Raw genomic sequence first — 22,832 nt, forward strand, 5'->3', positions numbered from 1 at the left:
ACGCCACGCCGGTGCAGGGGGTGTTCCAGAGGCGGGCAGGGGGAGGAGCTGCTGCTTGGTTGGCTTCCTCACCACTTTCGGCCACTTGCGCCGGCGGCCGGAATAGCGTTACTGCACCTGCTCTTTAGCAAGTGCAGCCTCGCTGTTTTCAATGGGGTGAAAAGCCCCAGTTAAGTAAAAAAAAAGCCGCGAAACGGTTTTTTTTAACGGCGTTGGGGAAATGGAGACAGGGTTGCCAGATACCAGGTAATGGTGGGCAATTGCCTGCCAATTAAGGGGGCTGCTCGCCACCCCTCAGCTGGCTGACGAGCAGATGCAGGACAGCTGAATGGGGGCAATCAACATCACTTCTGGGATAAACCTGGAAGTGATGGGGATGCTCTAGCACATTCTTCCAAAACTCTATGGAAACCCTAGAGTTTTTGGTGGAGTGTGCTAGAAAGTCCCTATCGCTTCCAGGGTAAACCTGCCAATGGTGAGGAGGAACATGGCAACCCTTCCTGGAGATAATTTGTAATCCCAGGAGATCTCCAGCTACTATCTAGAGGTTGGCAACTCTGTTCTTCAGAAGGCGAAACCTCATAAGTAATAGAACCCAGAAAAGGGTTATTTTTTCACTTTTAATCCCCATCATGGACTGGCAAGTCCTGAGCTAAGATTTTGCTCTAGACAGACCTTTCGCCACAGTATACTGCAATATATGCACAGTCATTTTTAAAAATTATTGTTAGGTTTTGAGGAACCGTGTGAGGAGTCATCGTGACTTGAGGGCTTTTTCAGTGAAAAGGCAGAGCAGACATTTAAATAAATGAACACATGAAAAACAGGCCTACCAAACCAGGTCAAAAGAAAAGAATCGTTCAAAGATGGCATGAATCAGGCTACGAGGTAGCCCAGCAACTTGGTTACAGGGGAAAATGAGGAAAGGCAACACTCTCCACTGAACTGAGTACAGACTAGTAATAAAATCAAAATAAGATACAGAGAAATCTGACACGAATCATTCTGAGAATTTTTGCAGCTACATTGGTAGTCCAAAACTGTTATTAATTTTGAACCAACCCAGGGAAGTAAAATACCTCAGTCAGGTATATGTAACAAAGTCGGTTTCATTTAATTTTCTGTCTGAAGACGTGACAGCCCCTGTACATTTTTAGTTATAATTGTTGTTAGCCGTTAGAGCCTTATGAAATAAATGCAATCATCCTTCTGTATTACCGGCTTCTCCGTGACAATCGTTCTAAGTCGCCTCTGTTCTAAACCAATATCTCTCGGACAGCCACTGAATAATGTAAGAGGATAAAACCCACATGTAAAATCAAGAATTCAGAAATGAAATTTAACCTGTCAAATTTCAACTTAGTTGATCTTTATTCCCTTCATATTCTTCCCAACCGAAGCTGTTTTGTTCCAGTTCATAAAGACCGTTTACCTTGGAGGCTATTATTTCCTTGAATTTAATTCCAAGTCAATACTTTAAGCATCAGACAAAAAAAAGCTCCTTGTATTCTAAAAAGTTTTTAAAAAACAAAACAAAAGTAGCTATGTAAAGCGACACTGGGCATCTGCGGTATGCAGTTAGAACTCCCCCTCCCTCAAAAGTAGGGATCGGTGACTGGAGGACCCCGGGCCAAATCAGGCAGCTGAATGGCCAATCCAGAAGCTACAGAGGCATATAACGGAGGTGACTGCTATGCTAATAGGGTCGCTGACACTAGTGGCTGAACCCACTATCCTATGTCCCCTCTTCAATGTGATCTTCCCATAAAACTAGTGACCACTGACCATAAGAACATAAGAACCTAAGAAAAGCCATGCTGGATCAGACCAAGGCCTGTCAAGTCCAGCTGTCTGTCCACACAGTGGTCAACCAGGTGCCTCTAGGAAGCCCACAAATGAGACGACTGGAACAGCATTATCCTGCCTGTGCTTCACAGCACCTAATATAATATGCATGCTCCTCTACTGTAGATATTAGGTATGCATCATGATTAGTATTCATTTTGACTAGTAGCCATGGATAGCCTTCTCCTCCATGAACATGTGCACTCCCCTCTTAAAGCCTTCCAAGTTGGCAGCCATCACCACATCTTGGGGCAGGAAGTTCCATAATTTAACTATGAATTGTGTGAAGAAATAGTTCCAGGATGCTTAAGGAAATAGTGAAAACAAGACCCAGTCTTGCAGAAACAGTCAAACTGCTGTCAAAATGACAACACTAAAAGGTTATATTTTATAGATATGTATATGATCTTGGGGTTGTTGTTTTTTAATGAAAATTAATGGTACAAAAGCTAGACAAGTAGTTAGCAAGCATTTTAGCGCGGCTTAGTATCGAATGCACTCAGCTGCGCTGGCACGGCAGCAGCGTTGAGACGATAAAATGTGACAGCCGCCCCTCTGAATCTATTTTTGCATCAATAATCTACATATTAAAGAGTCCCTAAGCTATCGCTAGCACGATAGACTGCTCACTTAGCTTAAGTAGCCATCGACACTAGATACTGAAGTGCTGCTAAGAGTATCTCATTCAGGATGGAGATCTGCAAATCAAAGCCCGTTGTTCAATGGGCTAAATGAGGAACCGTCTTGGCAGGTGACACAGGAGGAGAGCTGGTGAGAGGAGGAACCACGTGTGCTCGATCTTCTCCTGTCCCTCCTTTAGCACAGGGTCCCAGTGGTGTGGGGATGACTGTTAAACCAATGTAAAGATGCAGCTGTATGCACAATTGCTTGGGAGTAAGGCCCACTTGAGATCCATGTGAATTCTCTGAATAAATATCACAAGGTATTTCTGTTGCCCCAGAAGGTTGGACCAGAACCAACGGATTGAAATTAAATCAAAAGAGTTTCCGTCTAGACATTAGGAAGAATTTTCTAAAATTTAGAGCAGTTCCTCAGTGGAACAGGTTTCCTCGGGAGGTGGTGAGCTCTCCTTCCCTGGAGGTTTTTAAGCACAGGCTAGATGGCCATCTGTCAGCAATGCTGATTCTATGACCTTACGCAGATCATGAGAGGGAGGGCATCTTGGCCATCTTCTGGGCATGGAGTAGGGGTCACTGGGGGTGTGTGGGGGGAGGTAGGGGGTTGGACTAGATGTGCAAGGGATTGGACTAGATGACCCTGCTGGTCCCTTCCAAGTCTATGATTCTATGATTCTAAAGCTGCATTGCAGTAGGTGTCGATAGCACTCTGAATGTATTTGAGGTCGCTTTGATTTCACGTACCAGATACTGGAGGCCCTGCTTATAAAACCATGAGATAGGTATTTTCCTGCATTCTCTGTATTTGTGCCCATGGTTCATTTTGTAAACACTACTGTGAATGTTGGCCTCACGTGCCAGAAAAGGAGGCATTTTCCCCCCTGCAGCAGAAAGCAGCATGGGAATTCCTTTTGTCTGGTTATGCTCTTCTCTCCTTGTGTGTGTAAAGGCTCCTGGTTTGATCCAGCCTGCACAGAAAAGATTGATTCAAATTAGCTGGCAGCAATCAGCATGTATCTGTAGCCCCTGCAGGGTTCAGTTTGTTCTCCCTGCGGTGAGCGGATCGTTGCCTTCTTGAAGAATGTAATTGACTCTGCGTTGTTACTGAATGGACATTCGGGTGTGTTCCCACTCACTGCGTTCACACAGGCTGTCGCTCTTAAAACTTCACACTTGGCGCAAGCTAGGGATGAGATGGATACCATCCCCTCAGCTGAAAATCACATAAGGGTTAGACTTAGGGGAGTCTGATCCTCCACAGGGATGGGAAACGAGTTAGGTGGACCTCATGACCCTTGGGAATTGCTGCACAACATGGTAAGTTGATCTACTGAATCCTGGGCCAACTTCTCACATACATAGGTCCACAAGGCAGTTGACTTTAGCACCCCCAATCAGTTCTATTAATAATCTGAGCCTGTTAAGACCCTACTATACAAGATGTCTTGGGACAATGACCGCTATACCAATGGTGAACAAAATCTCAGGATGAACACACTGAACATAAGAGCTTCTCTTAGGGTCTGCTTTGCGGACAGTGGGGGAAAAAGACTGCCTCCATTGCATCTACACAGAAAATCCAGCAGAGCATTTCTGTGTGGTTAAGAGCCCTCGACAGATGCCTGTAATTTGCAGCAAGGTACTTGGAAGCATAATCCTAAACTGGTCTAGTTGGAAATAAGTCCCATGTTATTCAATGGGGCTCACTCCCAGGAAAGTGCCCATAGCGCTGCAGCCATAATTATACACATATGCCTTGATTTTGATGCCACTATTGATAACAGAAACACAACTTGCTGTTATGGACCAATATAGTTGTTGCTTGGCTGCCAACGTGGTATAATGGTTAAGAGCATCAGACTCTAATCTGGAGAAACAGGGTTGATTTCTCGCTCCTCCACATGAATGGCGGACTCTAATCTGGAGAACCAGATTAGATTCCTCACATGCAGCCTGCTGGGTGACCTTGGGTCAGTCTCAGTTCTCTTAGAACTCTCTCATCCTAGGGTTGCCAGCTCCAGGTTGGGAAAATACCTGGAGATTTTTGGGGCAGAGCCTGAGGAGGGCAGGGTTTGGGGTGGGGAGGGACTTCAATGCCATAGAGTCCAATTGCCAAAGTGGCCCATTTCTCCAGGGGAACTGATCTCCATTGCCTGGAGATCCGTTATAATAGTGGGAGATCTCCACCCATCACCTGGAGGTTGGCAACCCTATCTCAGCCCCACCTACCTCACTAGGTGCCTCATACGGGGGGAGGTAAGCTGCTTTGAGACTCCTTTTGGTTGAGAAAAGCAGGGTATAAAAACCAACTCTTCTTCTTTCAGATATTGCAACTCAAGGATGTGGACCTGGTGATTAGAGAATTCTGACGCAGTTTGCCTGCTCAACACTTGCTCCCTGCAGCTAATTACATCTAGTCAAAGGGGACTAGCTAACTGGATCCAAGTGGCTGTTAAATGCCTCCTTGAAAGAGGAAGAGCATCTTTAAAAACGGCTTTGGAAATTTCAGCTGGTTCAAAATACTGTCCTGGGAGTAGATATGATGCAGGAAGCATATTACCCTCAGTGAAAAATTTGAAGGACCATTTAAGATCTTCCCAAAAGGCTCTTCTCTAGGTACTCCTGCCTGCAGAGATGAAGCGGATGGTGCCTGGAGGTATGGCTTTTGTAGCGGTGGCACCACGTTTATGGAATTCTCTTGCCCGTGATGTTTATCTAGTTTATCATTGCTTGCATTTGGATAATTTTTGTTCCCTTTTGTTTGAGTTGTAGCTTGGTTTCACCCTGATTTTGATTCTATGAATTACTGAGGATTGCTTATCTTGTGTTCACCCTCAATCTGTTAACCATAACACTGTTGATATGTATTGTGGGTATTCATATGATGCCTGTTCTTTTCCTTACAAGGGCTTAAACCAGGGCTTAATGAGCTGTTTCCATTCCATTAAATCCAAAAATCTTTTGGCTAAACATTAGGATGAGCTTTCTGACAGTTAGAGCGGTTCCTCAGTGGAACAGGCTTCCTCAGGAAGTGGTGGGCTCTCCTTCTTTGGAGGTCTTTAAGCAGAGGCTAGATGGCCATCTAACAGCAATGCTGAGTCTGTGAACTTAGGCAGATCATGAGAGAAAGGGATGCGTCAGTGCGTGGCTCTCATGGCCCTTTCTTACATGGAGTCAGGAAGGAATTTTCCTCCAGGCTAGATTGGCCAGGGATCCTGGAGGGGTTGGGTTGTTGTTTTTTTGGCCATCTTCTGGGCATGGAGCTGGAGTCACTGGGTGTGTGTGGGGGGGAGGTAGTTGTAAATTTCCTGCATTGTGCAGGGGGTTAGACTAGATGACCCTGGAGGTACCTTTCAATCTGTGTTTCGATGATTCATTCAAGGGATTTGCGGGGGACAGTTCACTCCATCTTCCCCATTGCCACGGCCCTGATCTAGATCAGCATCCCCATGAACTGAAATATTATGCATAGTTGTGAAGAACTTAACCTGATAAACTCTATCCCCAGATTCATGGGGATGGAAGGTAGATTATTTCCTGGTTCTCACCAGGACTGGAGGATGAGTGGAGACATTTTTGAAAGCAGAGGATTGATTAGTAAAGCTGAACTCCCACTAGAAATCTAAGCCCCTAGAGAATCTCAAGCAGGCTGCCTTTTTCCTTTGGCTAGATGTAAACAGAACAGGAGAAGCCACTTTTTAAACAGGTGTTTTGAAATATAGAATGACAGGCAATTAAGAACTCAGAAAATCTGACCACTGAATATCCTTTTTTTGGCACTTAAATGGTCTCAGTGTGCAAGGTGTGTTTTGTTCGTTTTTTTGACAAGGAGAAAATATCCTTGACACTAAATGGATAACTGAATAGTTCAGCATATCACTATTACCGTACTGGCCCCTTCCAATATCCCACTCTCTCACATATTCTTGTTGTCAGTGTATTAATAGGGAACTCAATGTGGCGTAGTGGTTAAGAGCATTGGACTAGTATCAGGGAAACCCAGGTTGGAATCCCCCCTCATGCCATGGAAGATTACTGGGTGACCTTGGGCCAGTCACACTTCTAGCCCACCTCACAGGGTTGTAGTGAGGATAAAATGGAGACCAGAATGTGCCCTTTGGGGAGAAAGGCGGGGTACAAATGGAGTAAATAAAAATAAGTTAAATTGGACTGTCCCTATAAATAGGGAGCTACAACACAAAGTTTCTTTGTGCTGTCGCTCGTTTACAAACCCTCTCCCTCAACATGGTGGTGTGGTGAGGGTTGTTTTAGCAGAAAAGAAGCATTGGAACAACATTGCTTTTACCTGGATAACAGTGTACACGGAGTTCATGGGATGATACATAAGTATGGGCTGTCAAGTCTCAATCAACTTAGGGCAACCCGGCAAGGGCATTTCAAAGCAAGTGAGAGGCAAGTGAGAGGCCGTCCTCTGCAGAGCCTTCCTTGGAGGTCCCCCATCCAAATACCGACCTTGCTTAGCTTCTGAGATCTGATGAGGTGGGGCGATACCATATCATTCCACATCCCCTTGGGATGATACCAAATGAAAACTGTGCAACATGGTGCCTTACTGTTAATGCACGCGGATATGTGCTACAGATAAGCTACATTCACCGCCACAACCCCGCTTTTAGAGACCCTTACTGCACAATGGCGAGAAACGGAGAACTTTAAGAAGAGATGGTGACCTCCCTCAGATGACCACGGGGTCCTACCTGGAGTGGATTTGGTGGCGTGAGAGGTGAGGGAAGGCCGTGCCCCGGTGACTGGTTGGGCTTCTGAGGGGAGCCTGAAGATTGCTGAGCTGGCGGCGGTTGACTCTGGCTCTGAGACGGGGTGTGCTGCTGGGGCTGCTGCTGGGGTTGCTGCTGGGGTTGTTGCTGCTGAGGCTGTTGTGGCGGTTGCTGCTGCTGAGCTTGGTGGGGCGGGTGGCTCGCTTGCCCCTGCGGCTGCTGGCTCGGTTGGCCCTGTTGCTGCTGCTGCTGCTGTTGGTGTTGGAGCTGTTGAAGATGCTGGAGTTGCTGAAGCTGGGAATTCAGGGATGAGGTAGCTATAAGTTAAGAAAGACACAGTGGCATTACCGAGTGGGATTTTCCAAATATGGTGAAACACAGTGATATAGAGCTGCCAACCATAGAGTTTCCAGTGATTCCTAGAGCTACCCTTTGTCACTTCCTGTATGAACTTTCAGTAAGGACATGCTGTGCCCCCCACAACCCTCCTGTCAGTTGCCAGGCAACCCTACTGATAGACGTTGGGTCACTATTTGAAAAACAAAATACAGAAGCTGAGGACCTCTCATACAGGCTTATGGCTAGGGAGGAAAATCTTGACGCTGTGCATACAGTATCATCTCCCCCTCATAAATGCATCCATTTTGGGTACACAAGACGCTTCCAAGGACTCATAGAATAAAAGGAGACCTCTCAGCAGACTCGGTCTTCTCCCAGTCTAGCTTATGCAAGTAAGCTGAGGATTTCATCACAAAGAAAACAGATACTGATGGTCAAGCCTAGTGAAGAAAAGGGAATCTGGATGGCACGAGGGCCAGTGGAGTCTGCGGGGAGGGCACAGAAGACTGGAGGGCAGGCCTGTGAAAGCAAATATCTAAGAATCTATCACATTTTTATTCTATTCATTGTGCAGGGCTGCCATCTCTGGTTTGGGAAATTCCTGGAAATTTGGGGATGGAGCCTGGGGAGGGCAGGGTTTGGGGAGGAAAGGGACCTCAGAGGGATATAATTAGGGTTGCCAACTGCCAGGTAATAGCAGAAGACCTCCTGCTAATTCAACTGATCTCCAGCCGATAGAAATCAGTTCACCTGGAGAAAATGGCCGCTTCGGCCATTGAACTCTATGGCATTGAAGTCCCTCCCCTCCCAAACCCCGCCCTCCTCAGGCTCCACCCCCCAAAATCTCCCACCGATAGCGAAGAGGGACCTGGCAACCCTAAATATAATGCCATAGAATCCACTGTACGAAGTTGCCATTTCCTCCAGGGGAACTGATCTTGGTTGTCCGGAGAACAGTTGTAATCGTGGGAGATCTCCAGGTGCCACCTGGCTGTTGGCAGCCCTCCTGCCTACATTCCAGCCTCTGTTACATTCCACACATGCTCAAGAGCCCCATCACTTTGTCTAGGACTGTCAATTCCAGGTTGGGAAATTCCTGATTTGGGGTTGGAGCCTGCAGAGGGCAGAGTTTGGAGAGGGGAGGGAACTCAGCAGGGTACAGCGTCATAGAGTTCATCCTCCAAGGCAGCCATTTTCTCCAGGGGAACTGATTTCTGTAATCTGGAGATCAGCTGTAATTCTGGAAGATCTCCATCTCCCGCCTGGAGGCTGGCAGTTTTATCAGGGTGGCAAACGTGATTCTGTCTGTTTTATTCTCACAACAACAGTATGATTCAAGTTAGGCGGAGAGGGAATGATTTGCCCAAGGTAACCCAGTGAGCTTCATGGCTGAGTGGGGCTTGGAATCTTCCCAGTCCACTTGAACCACTACACCAGAGTAGACATCCCCTCCCCGCAAGCAGCATCTACTTGTGAAGATGTTGGTGTGTCAGCAAATGGAAGGGCAGAGGTTGTACTTGGCTAGGCATGCTTGGAGCAAGTCAACAGATTTGCTCTGGACTTGGCTGGTGGCTACGCAGGTCTGGGAGATGATGGCACACATAAGCCATGTTGATGGCCTTCTCCCACGCCGCTGGCAAAATCAGTACCTCAGCTGCTTTGGCAGAGATTAGGCTCTGGGTACCAAGCAAAATGGTCTGGGGTACCTTCCCCTGCACCACACAATCCTGGCTCTCATCTCCTGAGATGTACCCAAAGCTGGCTGCTTTTGCTGCCAACGTTGTTCTAGAAAAATAGAGGTGACATCAAACACCCAGAGGGCCACAATACAGGCCTGGTGGGCTTATGTTTGGATCACAAGATAGGAAAACATGCTGTAGGGAGACAAATACTGGGCTAATACTTGTGTTTCAAGTGACCTATGTGAAGGAGGAAAGTTGTGCTTTAAATTGCATGGTGGTGAATTTTTCAGTCTGTACAGTCTACCAGATAGCACAATGAAGCTGGGAGAAAGATGATGATTCAAATTCCAGCTTTTTTGGCTAGTTTTTGCTTCACATGTAGGGTTGCCAGCTCCGGGTTGGGAAATACCTGGAGATTTTGGGGGTGGAGACTGATGAGGGGAGGGTTTGGGGAGGGGAGGGACTTCAATGCCATAGAGTCCAATTGCCAAAGCGGCCATTTTGCCCAGGTGAACTGATCTCTGTTGCCTGGAGATCAGTTGTAAGATCTCCAGTTAGTACCTGGAGGTTGGCAACCCTATTCACACGATAGCTCTTGGCAAGTTGGTGTCTTTCAGCTTTCATTTCCTATGTGTAAAAATGGAAATGCCAATGCTTCGAAATTTGTTTTTGGTGAAGAGATGACTTTTAAGTACTTTGTAAAAAGTCTTCAAAGTAGTACATAAATGTCAAGAAGCAACCCGCAAGGTGAGAAGGTAATTCCTAAAGGCCTCATTGCACAAATGCATAAGAAGAAAGCAGCCTAAATGTGTTAAGGCTGTTTTATAGCTATAGAGCTCTGCGTGCTGGGGAAGGATATTAAAAGGAATAAAATAAAAGCCAATGCTTAAAGTACAAAGTTGCCTGGAGGTCCTAAATGATTATACATGGGAGCATATGCATGGTGCCAAAGAAATTAAGATGCACGTCGGAAGGAAACAAATTAAGAACAAGGGCTTCGGTACAAAGCCAGAGCCCAGGAGATTGCAAGCAACTGTAATATCAACACTGGACACAAAGGCCATCCCTTTTAGTTCCTACTGACATCAGTGGGAGAAAGTCAAGCACATGCTTAACTCTTCCCCCAGTGAAATCAATGGGGTTTAGACATTCTGCTCCTCTGTAATTAAACATACACTTATATTCGACCCCAGGAAATAACTTGAGACATTTCATTTTCTGCATAACTTTGCAAAATTTAGGAATGTCCCCATTTTAAAAAAAGTTCTGTGCATTCTATAGTACTCCCCAGATGTTGAGTATGATCCCTGGTACCTTTCCTTCATGATACCACCCAGGGTTAAGATCATCTAGAAATGGAACTCAGTTTGAGTGATGAGTCAGCTGAACAGATTTATTCTTCCTTTTTCTCTTGGTGTCCTTAACTAATGGAATGCATTTTCACTAACTTCAATGCTGTACTTTTAAAATTTAAATTCTAGTTGAAACACTTTCTTGTTTTGATATACTGGCTATGGTCCTCATACTTGTTTAAGCGGATGGCTTCAAGAGTGTCCTTCCAATCCAGCAAGATAAAGTCAGACTTCCATGTTTTCTACCTCCGAGGTCCCAATTCCATGGTACCCATCTGGGCCTAGTGTTGCCAACCTCCTGGTGGGGCCTGGATATTTCCCAGAATTCATAGAATAGTAGAATCATAGAGTTTGGACCACCAGGGTCATCTAGTCCAACCCGCTGCACAATGCAGGAAATTCACAACTGCTCCCCTCCCCCCTTTTACAACTGATCTTTGGACAACAGCAATCAGTTCCCCTGGAGAAAATGGCTGCTCTAGCTGGTGGACACGATGGCATTATACCCTGCTAAGTCCATCCCCTCTTCACACCCCACCCTTCCCAGGCTCCCCTGCCAAATCTCCAGGGATTTTTCAAACTGGAGTTGGCAGACCTCTTTGGTCCCTACCAACCTTGCTGACGGCATCTTTTGATGTGACTGGGGATTTTCTTGGGGCCGCTCATTGTGATATGTGACTAGTTGCCCATGACAATAGCTGGGCCAGGATAACAGTTAATATTCTAAGGTACAATTTATTTTTTATTTTAAAAATTCCTTTTCCTGGTGTCCAAAAACAGGAGTAGCAGAAGAATCCTTCCTCTGTCCCCATATTCTATCCATATCCTCAGTCAGGAATAGCTCTTATTATGGCACCCCTATTTGTGCAGAAAGGTTCCTTGTGGCAACAGGTAACTGGTGAATAAATTTTACTGATCCCTTTGCATGCTGTCCTTCTCCTAAGAAGCTCAGAGTAACATACACAGGATTTTCCCCTTTTTCTCCTGTAACTGGGCTAACAAATAAAGTTGCCTCCCTCACACATTATCAAGATTTGGGTATATCAGGGACTGAACCTCAGAAATTAACAGTACAATCCTAAACAGAGTTACACCTTTCTAAGCCCATTAACTTCAGTGGACTTAGAAGGGCATACTTCTGCATAGGATTGCACTACAGGAATGCAATTTTCTAATTAGAGATATAGTCCTCTAATCTCCATCAGCCAAGAGAACTAGAGAATTCAAGCAAAGAACTTCATGGGTACAAACTAAGCTTGCCAACCTCCAGGTACTAGCTGGAGATCTCCTGCTATTATAACTGATCTCCAGCTGATAGAGATCAGTTTACCTGGAGAAAATGGCAGCTTTGGCAATTGGACTCTATGACATTGCAGTCCCTCCCCTCCTCAAACCCCGCCCTCCGCAGGCTGTGCCCCAAAAACCTCCTGCTGGTGGCAAAGAGGGACCTGGCAACCCTAGTACAAACCTACCCCAGGGGCATGGCCTAAAAACCGAAGCCATTCTTTCTGGGGAAAGGTCTCCTTCAGCCACAATGACTCTTCAGTACCCACATCCTCAAGGGCAAAGTCCAAGGATTCTTAACCGGATTAAATTATTGGCCCTCAGAGTCTTGAGCTTCATCACTGAGCTGTGATCTGAACTCAGCTCTCCCGGGTCCAATTCCAGCCCTATCTGCATTGCTTCTACTGGGTGAAGATGGAAAGTATTAAGAGCCAGTAGTAATCAGCGCTGGCACTTGGCATAAAGTGGCAGGCAAGGATGACAGCGCGAGCCAGGCTAGATTCAGGCAGTGGATCTGTGCTAGTCTTTTACAGAGTGACATATATGCCAGAAAGTTACATAAAAGATTAGGAATGAAAGTCTGAGGAGCTATACGTTATCTCATTACAATCAATAATGTGAAACCAACACAATTGTTTGTACTTTCTAAAAAGCTTGTCAGAGGCATTGTGATCGAATAACCTAAGAATGGCATAGTAAATTAGGCCCAGAGATCGAAATCGGGCATTTATACATATGTTCAAGGAGCCGCAAAATCTGTCCAGTGCAAATGTGGTACAGTCATATACCAAGATAGCAGGCCTGGTCTGTCCAATGTCTGGACAAGTACCAGATATGACCTGGAACATTTTAAGAACCTGAACACAAGCAATTGTCCAGTGGCTGTGCTCTTATGAAATGTTGGAGCAAGCTGAGCTAGCGAGGGACAAATCATTAGCAAGGACTCTGCCTGGCACGGTGCCATCCTTAGTATCGGCAGCACTATCATATCAATAAAAGCAATTTCTTCTAAATCCAATGAAAATAGGTTCAGGGTTCCTACTGGGGATCTGATCTGGAGTACTTAACATGCTACTGCAGAATAGCTCTGGACCACTAACAGCGTAGTCCTAAACAAGGTTATATCCTAAGCCCATTGATTTCCATGGTTTTAGAAGGGTATAACTCGGTTTAGGATTGCACTGCAAGAGTAGCCATTGGCTTATTGCAAAACAGAGAAGTCACCATTTCCTGATCTAGCACCAAATGTTTTAATTTATTATTTATTTTGAAAAAAAATCCTGCTGTTCTACTCAATTAAAACCCTCAAGGAGGTGAACAATTAAAAAAAACATTAAAAACCAATTTTAAAAACTATATATATAACACAACAAATAAAACATTAACAGAAGGGATGGCTAGTAAAGGAACGGCAAATAAAACAAAAAGGTTTTCACCTACTGGCAAAGTTAATGATGGGGATGGAATTCCACAGTTTTGGTGCCATCACCAAGAAGGCCCTTTGTCAGGTTGCCAGCCTCAGATGACTGGGTGGGGGGAGCAGGACCCCCAAATGTTAATAGTTGGGTAGGCAGGGCTGCCAAGGGGAGGACTAGGGGAACAAGATTCCAGGGGCCCAGGTCTTATTGGGGGCTCACAGAACTAGGCAAGGTGCAGCTGCAGAATAGTAGTAGCTTCTATATTCTAATCAAGTATTTTGGATGTATTCTTCTGATGGGAGGAAGTGATGTGAAGAAGAGCCCAGAGGGAATCCTGGCCTAGGGGTCCTTGTTGACTCTCAGCAGCCCTGTGGGTAGGTTCATATGGGAGTACAGATCCTAAAGGTATGCTTTCCCCAAGCCATCTCTTAAAATGTATATACGTTTTAATATTTTGAGGTAGGAATTGTGTCATCGGAGCCAACTTGGTCTGACCAAACTATCTATCTAGTCTGGAGGCAGAAGGGTCATTTAAAAGACAGGGCTCACCCACTCCTGTCTGGAGGGACATACCCTCCAACTAAAAAATGCCAGCTTCTTCAGCTGCTTACCAGGCTTCTGAAGAAGACTTCTCACCCACGTAGATGAGCAATCACCTTCACAAGAGCTACCTTGGTCATGACTTCGGCTGGCTTTGATAGTTGGGGCCCTAACAAAACCAGTCAAAGATAGAAAAATGGGAGCAAGCACAGAGCCATGCATCTGAACAAAGGCCTATTCGGCTTCGGGCAGACTCCCAGGCTTTGGTATTCAGTCAACCCAAAACCCTAATATTGCCGAAACAGCTAATTCTGGGTTTATTTTCGGTTCGGGTATATTGATATACACAACCCTACAAACAACAGAAGAAGTCCCTCAGCACCATACATAGTTTGGATGAGGCATCTGACCTAGGAAATAGGATGCTGACCTAGATGGTCTTCAGACTGATCCAGCAAGGCTCAAAGTAGGCCCAAACTAGAATTTTTTAAGACTGTTTTGCTCCTAAATTGCTTCACATTGCTCACCTCCTTTCTCTGATTTGGAGTCCATATTCTCTCTGACTGCTGCTCTGTCTCTATGACAGTGGGTATAAATAATAGGGAAGGGGTATGTCAAGCATGTGATGCCACACTGTTCCACGTGCTTTATTGTGTCACTTGTCTCTACTCTTCCATAATTGTGCAGATGTTGCCCAATAGCGCCTTAATATGAAATAATGCAATATACGACGGGCTAAAAAGGAGAAAAATCATACATTAAGCCTATTCATATTTGACCGAGCAGAGAATTTGACTCTTGCTGTTTTGAAAAGACAAATCCTCTTTTCCACCTCCCTCCCCAGCAATGGAGAATGGCTTTATATATTGCCTCAAACTGAAAAAGTATAACTAACTTAAGCATCTGGGCCTGTGCGGAGATTGGCATGGCCTGCTTTTCTGATCTTGTTTATCTTTTAATGAGCTGCGCTCCTTTTCTTTTCCTTGAAGTAGATTTCTAGGGACTGAATGCACACGATGAATAGGCTAATGTATGGCTGCATTTACACTGTCTATCGTTATGTAATGAGGGGTGTGGGCTTCCAGCAAAAACACTGTTCTCTCCCCCCCACCCCACATCCCTGCTTGAATTTCTCTTTTAAGGGGTAAAGTGAAAGTTGCTGTTTTTTTTTTTTTAAATAAGACTTAGTACCAAACAGAAGAAAGAAAGAAGAAAACCATGAGGGTGGGGATGGGATTTAATGGCTCAACAGATTAGTAATGGGATACAGAACATATTACTTCTAGATCACTGGCTCAAATCCAGTCTAGGTCAATACAGCAAAGAAAAGTCATGATGTCCTGATGGTTGCAGAGTGCCCTATATTACATATAAAATGAATTAGCTGTCTCCTGGTAAATATGTTCCCTGGTTATTATCTCGGACTCCCACAAAAGCTCCCCACCAAATGAAGAATAAGTTTTGGATTTCAGGATAAAAGTAGAGAGAACACAGAGGCAAACTCCCCTTCACGTGGTTGAAAACGGACCCGTTGTTGTTGTTGTAGTAGTTTTGGTCCATTGCAAGGGGATTCTGTGATTGTGGGGTTAGTGTGAGACAAACTGGTAAACCTTTCTGAAAAGCTGCCGGTTGTAAACACAGATATGCACAAATTACTGGAGTAGATGGGAGTTTATCAATGGTGCCTGGTCATTCTAAAACTTTGCAAATTGATGCTGGGCAATGTGAAGGCATCACAGATGTTTTCTGCGTTTTCCAGCTAATATGTGTAGCATCCATGTAAATCTTGTGCGTATCCCAGACAATTTGGTTGGATCCGGTGATTCCATTCTGCTCATGGCAGAGCCCTCATCCAGTGCAAACAGCCAGCGTGGTGTAGTGGTTAAGAGCAGTGGTGAGGAGCAGTGGACTCTAATCTGGAGAACCAGGTTTGATTCCCCACTCCTCCACATGAGCTGTGGACACTAATCTGGTGAACCAGGTTGGTTTCCCCATTCTAACACTTGAGGCCAGCTGGGTGACCTTGGGCTACCCACAGCTCTCTTAGAGCTCTCTCAGGCTCACCTACCTCACAAGGTGTCCGTTGTGGGGAGGAGAAGGGAAGGTGATTGTAAGCCGGTTTGATTCTTCCTTAAGTGTTAGAGAAAGTCGGCATATAAAAACCTATTTTTCTTCCACCAAAACAAGGCTCTACCATGACAGCTCCACTGTTACAGAACAGAATAACAGAATACAACATAGTACCAAATTGAAATTGCCTATATTCTCCAGCATCAGGTGGAATTATGGATGTCAACTGGGTGAGATGCAAAACCCCTTATTTATACTGTCAGGTTGTACATATTCTCCAGGTCTTCATATGAATGGGAACCATCACTGGAGCTTATGTATATACTTCTATCAGCTATCTGTCAGACTGCAGGACTTCGTTGCGTTTCTTTCATAAGGAACTTCACTCCAGATGTAGTCGCGAGTTTGAAAGTTTTATTAAGAAAGCCAGCGAGTTCAGTAAGTCCATAGAAACATAAGGCTAGAATACAGACGTGGGGAAACACCAGTACATTTATAGGGTACATACAATAGGATTGATTATGTTCAGGGTATAACACAAAAGGACGAGGTGCGGCAGAGCTGTCTTGATAGTTCAGATACAAGGAAACAATACAGAAGGTAACTGCCGGTAACTACTCATTGAAAACGCATACAAGGAATTAAAGCGTGAATTAGCTAGACGATCTCCAGGACTCCCCAGCATTGTTCTGTGGGACCTCGTATCATACTAGCGATTATCCCGGGCGGGTCTCCATTGTGGTACAGATGCCGGGCGGGGGACAGAATGCAAACGGGGAAGGACGGAGTGAACTCAAACTCCATTTTGTTCTGGTGAGGAACCATCTAGGAACCATCTTGTTTATCCAGGGTCGACAGAAAGCCCTAGCTGACACTGTCATTCACCACAACATACATTATCATACATCTTTAAGGGTGATTGATGAATGCAGTTAGTGGTTGCCATGCATTCTATCAAAGCTATTGCCTATGGACATTCGCAGAATTAGTGAATACACCCAGCATGAAATTGGCCCCAGTGGGGGACCATGCTGATTAGAGTTTCTTTTGCTGATAAATTGTCTTGCTAACTTAAATGAAAACCTGTTTCATGGGTTTGCATAAAGAAAATCTTTCCCCAAAATAGAGTTGCCAGTTCCAGGTCAGGAAAATACAGAGATCTGGGGGTAGAGGTGGGGAGTAGAATTGCCAGGTCCCTCTTCACCACCTGTGGGAGGTTTTGGGGGCGCAGCCTGAGGAGGGTGGGGTTTGGGGAGGGAAGGGAAGGGACTTCAAATGCCATAGAGTCCAATTTCCAAAGCGGCCATTTTCTTCAGGTGAACTGATCTCTATCGGCTGGAGATCAGTTGTAACAGCGGGAGATCTCCAGCTAGTACCTGGAGGCTGGCAACCTTAGCGGGGAGGGCAGGGTTTGATGACAGAAGGAACCTCAGAGTGTGTGGGGAATAATGTCATAGTGTGCCCCCTCCAAAGCAGCCATTTTCTCCAGGGGAACCAATCTCCGTAGTCTGGAGATCCCAGCTGTAATTCTGGGAGTTCTCTAGGCCCCACCTGGAGGTTGGTAACCCAATCTCAAAAGTAAGCTTATCCTTCTTGGTAACCTTAGCAAAATAACTAAAAGCCTCTCCTCTGTCCCAGTAATCCCCTTGATCTCGCCCACTCCTGCCCCCAGAAACTGGGACTTGCATACTACCTCTGAATATGGAAGTTCCATTTAGGAACTGCTTTAGGATGGCACTGTTAGTGACTTCAGTGGACTCTGCTTAGGATTGCACGGTAAATCAGTCTTGTACCCAAACTGCCCGGTTTCCGAACCAATCTGCTTTTTCCCCCTCCATTGTTCCGTATCACTTAAAAATTAACATAAACAAAAAGCGAGCATTCAAAAGACAACCATGATAATTTATTAGTAGTTTGGGGTGCCTTAATATTGTGAAGTGCAGAGAAACTCACCTGAAAAAAACGATTCATCTCAAATTGCCTCCTACAAGATTCTACAATGCAGAAATATATATACGGTATATAAAATGTTCTAGTTAGGAAGATCAGCCAAAGAGCTGTACAAATATATTTGAAGCTACTCCCACTTGGATAACTTAATTGTTTTCTTTTTCTTTTTGGTTTATGACAGTATTTTTGATTCAGGCTCCCTGTGCACACTGTAAAATTGGTACTAACTTATTTTAAATGTCCAAATGCAAGAAAACGGCAGGAGAAATTAGATTTTAATGCAGTATTTGCTTCCTCAGTGCAAATGGGAATTAAGGCATTGTATTGTATAGAAGGCTATAACATCATTCTCTAGATTGGTTTGACTCATGAAAAAAGTAAAGGAGAAATATTTGGGATCTTTCATTACAGTAAAAAAAAAAAACACAACTCACATTTATTTATTTCAGTTGCTTCCACCTCAGAAGCAGGGGACAATGGTTTAAAGCAAGAAGCATACAATAAAAACAGATTACCCAATTAAGCTATACATTAGGTAGAATTATAATTATGCCTCAGGACTTTCATCCAGTCACATCTGGAATAACATCTGGCCAGGGGTTGCCAGGTCCCTACTGGTCACCAGTGTGGGATTGGGGGGGTAAGGTTACCAGATCAAGGTTGGGAAACTCCTGGAGATTTGGGTGGAGCCTGGGGAGGACAGGGACTTCAGTGGGGTATAATGCCACATAGTCCACCCTCCAAAGCATCTAGGGGATGCTGATTTCTGTAGTCGGGAGATGAGCTGAAATTCCAGGGGATCCCCAGGTCCTACCTGGAGGCTAGAATCCATAATCACGCCTAGGTTTGCCAACCTCCAAGTACTCAGTCAGCAAAAAATACCAGTACTAGGCTCTATAAATTTGATATATAATACAACAAAACAAAATGACAACACACATAGGACAATGATCAAATACAAGGACTTATATATATACAACAGTACAAAGACAATGTAGCAGCGCATCAGATCCTCGTAGGACCCATATTGAACTGGTTAGTATAGATGATACAAACAGCACATAGCATATGGATGATGCGCTAGCGCTGAACTCTTCTCCCTCTCACTGACCTCCATCTCCTTGTCCCATTTGACTGTATGCACTGACCATTGGTGCAATCTCCCCAAATTATAAACATGCCCACCTGTGTTTTGTTTTTATACAGTGCCCTCATACCACATAGCTCTTTAGAACCTGCCCTTCCCTCGCACAGTTTCTTCTGGAACGTTATCTATTTAGTTGTGGCTTGGGTTGTGGCTCGAGGAACAAATCTCGAGGAACAAACCTACCAGCACAGAGTGGCTAGTGACCATGACACATTTTTATTGTTCTGTATTCTTTTCTCCTGCATCATATGACCTGGCTTATTTGCTTAAATAATCAACAGTTAGGCCTGATATGTGAAAAACATCTGCGCTGGGTGTGTGGGATCATGTCTAAATCAGGTTGCTGTCTCCTGCATATAATTACTAAGTCCATAAATCTCGGAAATGCTAACACAGAAGCCGGTGACCCCGTTTAGAAGGGATGCAGATATTACTTTGCACAGATACTTTTTTTTATGCACACCCAGCATTGTGTTTAAAATGGGCATGATTTTGCTCTGCTGGCAACTGTCAAGTGCAACAGCCCGTGGTAACCTGTGAATTGTGTAAGCCAGGAGTGTTGAACTCAATTGTTACGAGGGCCAGATATGTCATAGATGTCACTTGGTCAGGTTGGCCCTACCTTGCCAGCCCAGATGAAGAGTGGGTGGTGGCTGCCTCAGTTGGCTCATGGGCCAGATATGAGCTCTCAATGGGCTGGATCCAGCCCACAGGCCTTATGTTTGACACCCCTGGTATAAGCCGAGTTGGGGGGAGTGGTCAGTGGCTGACAAATGTCCTACCTTTTTTGAGTGTAGTTTCAGAGGGTAGCTGTGTTGGTCTGCAGTAGTACAGCTACAACAGAGTCCTGTATCCTCTAGGAGACCAAGAAGATTTTTGGGGTATAAGCTCTAGGTGCTACTGGATTCAGTTCTAGCTTTTTTGAGCAGGATCTTGAACGAGATGGGGTATTATTTGCTCTTTCTTCCTATTCCTTCATTTCAAAAAGATTGGGGGCCCAGTTCTTCTCTGGAATGCTACTTCTTTGCTCTCCCTACCGAAATTTCAAAGGCTTTGTGTGGTCAATGCTAGGACTACCTCCAGAGCCATCTGGGGCACACCAGACATTTTAATGGCATTATTAGCGTAAGATTCATCTTGTTTATAGGGGAAATTGGGGGGGGGGGTTGGTGTGTGTGTGTTTTTTTGGCAGAAGAGAAATATTTATCCAGGAGTAACAAGTATTTGCTTCTTTTGAACATGTCATCATTACAAGTGTCTTCAAAGAGACACTTTGAAGTGAATCATCTTTCTCCTTAACTAAAAGTGAAGTTCCTGTAAGCAAAAACATTGTTTTCAGCAATACAATGGGATGGTGGATCAAAGTGTTTTGAGGGATAGGGGAAGAGTTTAAAAGGGTGGCCTCAAAGCTCGGTTTATCTAAGAGAGCCCCCCTCCCTCCCCTCCACAAATGACAAAGAAGGTTGCTGTCACATAGCAGCAGCCCAAACACCCCCTTCAACAAAGATTGAAATGCAGGGCATTGTGCCTGAGAGATGATTTAGATTGGTGAAATGCTTTTATCGAAGAGTCCTTGTTATGTCTGTACATCGTCTCCCTCCTTAACGTCAGGCTGCTAAGCATCTGAATAAAATCAAGAACCCACTTTATTTAAACATGTGCATTTTCATTATGTTCTTCCCCTCCCCACCCCATCTTGTGTGTGTTAAGAGGGCTTGGAAATAAAACGAAATGCTGCTCAGGCCAGGAAGTTCCTCATGCCATTAATTTGTACAAAGAAAGCCACAATGGGTCCCCTCCCCAACGAGAGCCCTCGACGTGGGCACAATACAAATTCATAACTACAACTTAATTGAGAGGGAGTCTAGCACAATGAGCTTTCTCACATGTCTAAAATCAAACGGGGTGCCAATGTACTGACACTGCCTTTTGCCCTTTTCTTTTTTACCCCTTTGGAAAAGGTATGAATATCTACAGCTGTGCATGAATATTATGTGTGGGGAAGAGCTCCTCCGTTTTGCTTACACAGTCAAGCAAGGTATCTAATTAAACCCATCAGGATACCGCCTGTCTGACAAATTATTCTCCATCTCCCGAAGTTCAGGGCCTCACCCAGGAATTGTGTGGCATTCCTAGGTGAATCTTCTTGCAGGTTAATGTAGAAATAGCTCTGAAAACAATTAATCAGACGGTCTTTAAAATGTAGCATGGACACAAACATATTCACGAGTGGAAATGATATAAAATAGTAATTGTGTGGAAGAAGGGGGAGTATACGAAGGAATAATGGAAATGCAAACATGTAATCGAAAACCTGCCACTATTACCATCATTATTTAGGGATTAATTTTTTTATGATCACAACTTTTTAATGATCCCAACAGGTCCAAACCCATGACAAGCAGGGTGACAGGTGGTGACAAATGGTGGCTGGAGATCTCCCGCTATTACAACTGATCTCCAGTCGATAGAGATCATTTCCTCTGGAGAAAATGGCTGCTTGGGTGATTGGGCTCTATAGAATCGAGGTCCCTCCCCTCTCCAAACCCTGCCCTCCTCAGATCCCACCTGCAAAATCTAAGGTATTTCCCAACCAGGAGCTGGCAACCCTAGGTTGCACTGAGGTGAGAGTGTAGAGGTGTAAATAGTATAAAGGGGGCTCCGTTTTCGATTCTGAAATGTTATAGGAAACTACAGTTATCATGTGCAAAGGCAGAAAGTTTGGGAGGGGAACAGAAACTTTTCACTTTTTAAAACCATCTCTCTGTGTGAACTTTGCTTTTGATTGATTTTTAATGGAAAAAAGCAAGAGTGATGTAGTGTCTTTCAAACCGTTGGAACCATTCTGGCAATGCAAGAAGCGAGAATTACACCATGAGTGCACTGAGAAATCTGAAACCACTAAAATTGGATTTGTTTTGCCAAGTTTTAACTAAACAGATGCAAAACTGTTTTCTTCAGGGGGCACTGCCAAGCAGTTTTTCTTTCCTCTGTTGATCTTAATAGCCTGGAAGCTTGGAAGTGAAAATTTCTTTCCTCATCAATTTTAAACCTTTTTCCATTTGGCAATCATGGATTTCTTTCCCCCTTCTTACATGTTTCCAATGAAGCTGAAATTAATACAACTCTTGTTGGTTTTGTTTCACAGCACCAGAGAGCAAGGGGGCCATCCCACACTGCTCTTTCGACATTATCAAGCCAGGGTGGGTTTTTTTTTGCAGACAAAAACCCAGCAGGCCTCTGAATAACTTGAATCACTGCTGTGTAAGAAAGCTTCAATATTCTGGCACCGGAAGAGATGTTAATCTAGTGAAAATGGGTTTGTTTCCCCACTCCTCCACATGAAGCCTGCTGGGTGTCCTTGGGCCAGTCACAGTTCTCTCAGAACTCTCTCCGCCCCACCTACCTCACAAGGTGTCTGTTGTGGGGAGGGGAAGGGAAGGCAATTGTAAGCCAATTTGAGACTCCTTAAAGGTAGAGCAAATTGGGTAGAGACTCCTTAAAGGTAGAGCAAAAAACCAACTCTTCTTCTTCTTATTATTATTCACTATACCATATATTGTTATCATAAACCAGTACAAGTTTCAGGAGTTCTTCAGAGAATTTGGGAGACATCTGGGTAAACAAAGTGGTGATAACAACTGGCCATTTATAACAGGGTAACTTGGCATAGTGCCTATATAAACCTCTTGGTAAGCTAGTTGGCTGAATGGATTCAAGTAGGGTTGCCAACCTCCAGGTGGTAATAGCATGAATGTGCCATAAGTGTTCTGTATTTGATTTCCAAAACTCTGTCTTGAACACCAGTTGTTATACTGATTACCAAAACCT

General features: G+C 44.6%; 1 protein-coding gene across 3 annotated transcripts in view; it reads right to left on the minus strand.

The window, feature by feature from the left end:
* Positions 1 to 22,832, minus strand: part of POU6F2 (POU class 6 homeobox 2) — a 402,019-nt gene that overhangs the window by 94,988 nt on the left and 284,199 nt on the right. For all 3 annotated transcript variants that reach the window (XM_056857609.1, XM_056857612.1, XM_056857610.1), the window contains exon 5: positions 7,202 to 7,536. In XM_056857609.1, coding sequence (XP_056713587.1) covers positions 7,202 to 7,536 — 335 coding nt within the window. The remainder of the gene's footprint in view (positions 1 to 7,201; positions 7,537 to 22,832) is intronic.

The sequence above is a fragment of the Euleptes europaea genome, chromosome 11 (assembly GCF_029931775.1).
Source record: "Euleptes europaea isolate rEulEur1 chromosome 11, rEulEur1.hap1, whole genome shotgun sequence".
NCBI classification, from domain to species: Eukaryota; Metazoa; Chordata; class Lepidosauria; order Squamata; family Sphaerodactylidae; genus Euleptes; species Euleptes europaea.